This window comes from Rhinoraja longicauda, chromosome 1, assembly GCF_053455715.1.
Source record: "Rhinoraja longicauda isolate Sanriku21f chromosome 1, sRhiLon1.1, whole genome shotgun sequence".
Lineage (NCBI taxonomy): Eukaryota > Metazoa > Chordata > Chondrichthyes > Rajiformes > Arhynchobatidae > Rhinoraja > Rhinoraja longicauda.
In genome coordinates this window covers 57,226,748-57,232,747 of record NC_135953.1, presented here as the reverse complement: position 1 = coordinate 57,232,747, position 6,000 = coordinate 57,226,748, and the positions used below count along the sequence as shown (strand labels likewise).

The following is a 6,000-nucleotide window of genomic DNA, read 5'->3' as shown; positions in this document are numbered from 1 at the left end:
CGGCTACATGGGGTTGACCACTGCGGTCTGCAGTCTGCACTGCGAGTCGCGCCCGTGCTCAGGCTGCACATGATTACAATTGCAAATGATCTTGCGTCCACACACACGGCATTGACCACTGCGGTCTATAGATTATTACAATTGCAAATGGTCTTGGGTCCTTAGACAGGTCTACAACCTGCACTGCGAGTCGCGCCCAGACTGCACATGATTACAATTGCAAATGGACTTGGGCCCATACACACAGCTACACGGGGTTGACCACTGCGCTCTGCAGTCTGTAGTGCGAGTCGCGATCCGGCTGCACATGATTACAATTGCAAATGGTCTTGGGTCCACAGACACGGCTATACGGGGGTGACCACTGCAGTGTACATATGGTTATAATTGCAAATGGTCTTGGGTCCTTGCAGACCGTTATACGGGGTTGACCATTGCAGTATACAGATGGTTACAATTGTAAGTGGTCTTGGGTCCACACACAAGGCTACACAAGGCTACACAGGGTTGACCTCTGCAGTGTACAGATGGTTACAATTGCAAGTGGTCTTGGGTCCATACAGACCGCTATACGGGGTTGACCACTGCAGTGCGGTCTGCACATGGCACGCGCCCGCCCGTCTCGCGAGAGGTGGCGGCGCGTGGTGCGGGGGGGGCGGGGAGTGCTGCTGCTGCTCGCGGCCGCTCGTTAACGGTCCGCAGCAATGGCCGCCCTCCGGAGACTCGCGTCGCTGCAGCGCTGGCGATGCAAGCTATGCCCTGGGCGGCCCGGCCCGCAGCCAGGGGGCGAGTGGCTGCCGGTACCGATGCCGGCTGCTGCTGGGAGGCGAGGGCTCTGCGTGGCGGTGGCGTGCGGCGCGGCGGCGGCGGCAGCCTGGTGTTGCTACGACGCGGAGTCGGACGCTGGGAGCAGGTGGTGGGCTCTGCCTCTGCCTCTGCCCTCCGTGGATGTGCCGGTTGTGAAAGCCAAGGGACGGGCCAAGGTAGGAGCCGCAACCCCGGTGTGTACAGGGTCAGCGTGTGAGTGGGATGTAGAAGCTCCGCGGTCGGCAGATCGACAGACCGCTCCGCTTCCAACAACCACCTGTCACCAAACAGACCAATGCATCACAGTGCAAATAGAAGATTACTCGCAATAATATCATTGACAATTGGTGCATAATATTCAGCAATCTCTCTTCACAAGACTACGCTTTTTTTTTGCACCGGCATATGTCCTTGGGATGCTGTATCATTCGTTGCCAGCGCCTCCCAGTGATCCTGTCCTGACCTACTCTCGGAGAATCGAGGATGCACCGTGCTCAGCTGGTCTGGCAGTGGCTATGCAGCACCACCAACTGAAAAAATACATTACCTATTTTCAGGACTGTTATCCAACTTAAAAAATGACCCCAAACCTCAGAAGGGACTATTAGAACAGATTTCCAAACTCTTAGAGAACTGCAGAGGTTTATTTCATCAAACGCTCATCATATGTTAACCCACTCATTCCTGGGATCATTCTCATAAACCTCTTCTGGACCCTCTCCAGAGCCAGCCCATCCTTCCTCAGATATGGTGCCCAAAATTGCTCACCATGCTCCACATGTGGCCTGACCATGCCTTATAGTGAGTGACTCAGTAGTAATCCAGAGGATTGAGTTCATGACCCACTACAGCAGTACTTTTGTAGTGACTCACTGCAGCTGACTTCATATTCGCCTCACATGGTTGATTCTTATTTGATGTGAAACAAACTAGTAGCCATAAACCACTAAATTAGGAGTTGGAACTAAATGTTGGTTTTTAAAGTGGCAGCCAAACATAATAAAATAAAAGACACATTTGTGCCATCTTCTGAAGAAGAGTTTTTTGGCCTCTTGGTGGGTTTTAGAGGGTACCAAGATGGTTATAGCCTGATGTTCTGACTGATATTCCTCAGTGTTATTAAAAATATATTAGCAGGCTTTTCATTACTGCTGCTCGTGGGATCTTACTGTGTGCAAATTACGTATGGTCGCGGGCCTTTCATCGCCCGGTTCGGCCGCGAGACGTTTCAGCGCCCGGTGCGGGGACTGTGCGGGTCGGTTGGGGACGAGCTGTCTGTCCGTGGGCGTGGGGAAGAGAGTGGAAGTTTTGTTGCCTCCATCACAGTGAGGGGGTGTTTGGAGTCACTGTGATGGATGTTTGTGTTGGGGTTATGTGTCTTGTGTTCTTTTTTTCTATGACTGCTATGTAGTTTCGTTCGGTACTTCGGTACCGAACGACAAATAAAGCTCTGTCATGTTATAATTGGTCCAAATGATCTACCCCTTTCTTCCTTCTCACCCTTCCTTATCTCTCAATTTTTTCCCTATTCCAGAAACCTACCTAGTTACTTAGTTTTAGTTTAGTTTAGAGATACAGCGCGAAAATAAGCCCTTCGGCCCACCTGGTCTTCACAGACCAGCGATCCCCGCATATTAACACTATCCTACACACACTAAGGACAATTTTTTACATTTACCAAGCCAATTTACATACATACCTGTACGTCTTTGGAGTGTGGGTGGAAACTGAGGATCTTGGAGAAAACCCACGCGATCACAGGGAGAATGTACAAACTCCATACAGACAGCACCAGGGTCGAACCTGGACCTCTGGCGCTGCAAGCACTGTAAGGCAGCAACTTTACTGCTGCGCTACTGTGCTTCTTTGAAACTCTTTGCTCTGTTCATTTGAATGTCCTTCCTTTTATTTTATGTTTTATTTAAGTTCAGACAAGAATGTTTTGAAATACCCTAGGAAATGTTTGAAGCTTTTTGTTTCAGGCTGACGTATTCTATGAGGAACACTATTTTGGCAGTTCATATCTTTGTATATACTCGAATACAGCATAAAACATGAAGTGTTTCTCACATTTTTTGCTGCTTCGAACCAACTAAGTACTTTCTTAAAGTCATATGGACCTCTTTTAAGATTTTGACACTTTTTGTTTGCTGCCAGATTTGTGCATGTAAGCTTAAAATTAAATGAAAGTGCACAACAGAGGTTTAAATAAATTGAATAATATGAAATTTGCCCTGTTTAGTACTGAAAACAACATGCAGATGAATAAATATTTTAAAAGAAACCCCTCACGTGAAATGAGCGTGTCATTATTTAACAATGTAAGTCCTATTTCGTTGCTTGCATTGAGGGAGAATGCTTTAGTTTCGCCACATATTGCAACTCCATAATTACATAATTTTACAAAAACATAATCTCTCTCATTGTCTCTCTCTCTCTCTCTCCCTCCCATCCCCCTCCCCCTACCCGAGATCAACGGGGCCCCAGATGCGGACGTGTTTGTTCTGCGCACGCACGGATGCAGCAGTCATCCTGCATAAGTACCAAATCAACCGGGCCCCAACTGTGCATGCGCGTTTTCTTTTACTTTAAAATGTGAATAACTTTAAAAATATAACACCAATTTCAATTAAACTTCTTCTAAATGACCACGGGACGATGGTGAGTAAGGTGGGCCTAAAATTGTCGCACTAACATGCACCGTTTTGGCCGTAGTTCAGGAACAAGCAAACAAACAAGTGTTTTAGTATATAGGTTAAGACTTCTTGGGAGCCAGATATACTTTGTGTTGAACATGAAAATAAATATATCAGTGATATTTTTAACAACGACCATGGTAGTGCTTTTTATAATGTTGAATGATAGACTTTAAAAAGGACTTGCTAGTACTAACCTCTAAATAAACGAGAGATTCAAAAATGTTTAGTTCTCATATGTACCGAGAACGGTACATTGAACATTCTTACTTGCTGCAGCTTTACAAGCCCATTAACACTAGATGCAGATATCTTTTTTTTAATGTAATGTGTATTTTACGTGAAGATACCCTTCTGAATAAATTATCACATTTGCATTTGTAACTCTTTTCAAGAAAGGAGATTGAGTCACTCAGTTAGGTTCAGAAAGTTGTTAGGAGTGCTCTGAAGGTTTTAGGTTGTATTGCTTTTGAGTGAATAGTAGGTGAGGGAGAACTAATAGTCCAATGCTTTACTTGATCAGTGTAAGATTATAAGTAGGTACCTGTATTGTTCCGTGACATCCCTTTGAAGCGCTGCACAGGCAGACAAGCACGTGGCTGATATTTTGCTGCAGTTCTACTCCTGCTCTGGAAAGCCGGGGAAAAAAATAATGGTGACCGTGAGCCCCATACACGCAATAGAACAGCACCATTTCCACATACTCTCGGATAGCAGTATACCCCAGGAAACACCATCTACCAAACAGCACAGAATGAGAGGAGTTACCAGTCACATGATTCTTATACTGCTTGAATCTATCAGGTACTGAGATTTTAGTCCTCTGGTGGACGTTAGAGCATTAGATTAGGTAGAACAGAATAATATTTAAAAAGTTCAAAAGTGTTACATTCTCTACTAAAGGAACAAGACCATATTGATTTGCTGTTTGTAGAAATAAAACACTGCAGATGCTGGAATCTGGAGCAAAAACAACTGGAGGAAATTGTGCAGGATCTGTGGGGCAGGGGAAGAGAACTAGTACGTGTGGTGTATTTTGATTTTCAGAAGACATTTGGACATTGAGCTTTCAAGCTTCTGTATCGTCTCCAACAAGGTGGAAGAAACAAAATAAAATGTTGGGGTGACACATCCTCGGTGATACTTTATTTTCATTTATTATGTTATCTTTGAGTACTGTGTTTATAGACATGTTATGTTGCTGCAAGTAAGAATTTCAACATTCCGTTTTCAGTACATATGACAATTAAACTCTTTTGACATGACTCTTGACTTATCAAGGACAATTAGGGATGGGCAATTAAATGCTGACTCAGTCTGTAAACCTTGCGTCTCTTAAAAGAATAACAAATATAAATGGATGAAATGAGTGGGAGTTGGCAGATAATTTGGAAAAATGTGAGGCTATCAACTGAAAGGAAGAATGAGAGCAAACTATTTAAAAGCTGATTCTGCAAAATAACCCAGGAAAGGTTATTTCCTGAGGAAAAAAATAGTCAAGGCAAATGTGGGTCCCTTGAAGACAGAAGCAGGGGAATTTATTATGGGGAACAAAGAAATGGCAGACGAGTTAAACCGTTACTTTGGATCTATTATGAGGAAGATACACACAATCTCCCAAATGTTCTAGGGGCCGGAGAACCTAGGGTGATGGAGGAACTGAAGGAAATCCACATTAGGCAGGAAATGGTTTTGGGTAGACTGATGGGACTGAAGGCTGATAAATCCCCAGGGCCTGATGGTCTGCATCCCAGGGTACTTAAGGAGGTGGCTCTAGAAATAGTGGAAGCATTGGAGATCATTTTTCAATGTTCTATAGATTCAGGATCAGTTCCTGTGGATTGGAGGATAGAAATGTTATCCCACTTTTTAAGAAAGGAGGGAGAGAGAAAACGGGTAATTATAGACCAGTTAGTCTGACATCAGTGGTGAGGAAGATGCTGGAGTCAATTATAAAAGACGAAATTGCTGAGCATTTGGATAGCAGTAACAGGATCATTCCGAGTCAGCATGGATTTACGAAGGGGAAATCATGCTTGACAAATCTACTGGAATTTTTTGAGGATGTAACTAGGAAAATTGACAGGGGAGAGTCAGTGGATGTGGTGTACCTCGACTTTCAGAAAGCCTTCGACAAGGTCCCACATAGGAGATTAGTGGGCAAAATTAGAGCACATGGTATTGGGGGTAGGGTACTGACATGGATAGAAAATTGGTTGACAGACAGAAAGCAAAGAGTGGGGATAAATGGGTCCCTTTCGGAATGGCAGGCAGTGACCGCAAGGTTCGGTGCTGGGACCCCAGCTATTTACGATATACATTAATGACTTAGATGAAGGGATTAAAAGTACCATTAGCAAATTTGCAGATGATACTAAGCTGGGGGGTAGTGTGAATTGTGAGGAAGATGCAATAAGGCTGCAGGGTGACTTGGACAGGTTGTGTGAGTGGGCGGATACATGGCAGATGCAGTTTAATGAAGATAAGTGTGAGGTTA

At 44.6% G+C, this 6,000-nt stretch overlaps 1 protein-coding gene across 8 annotated transcripts in view; it reads left to right on the top strand.

The window, feature by feature from the left end:
• Positions 1–656: 656 nt before the first annotated feature.
• The window catches only part of micu3a (mitochondrial calcium uptake 3a), a 74,676-nt gene continuing 69,332 nt past the window's right edge, over positions 657–6,000 (top strand). For all 8 annotated transcript variants that reach the window (XM_078397952.1, XM_078397945.1, XM_078397927.1 and 5 more), the window contains exon 1: positions 657–983. In XM_078397952.1, the coding sequence (XP_078254078.1) occupies positions 705–983 (279 nt within the window). In that variant the 5' untranslated portion in view covers positions 657–704. The remainder of the gene's footprint in view (positions 984–6,000) is intronic.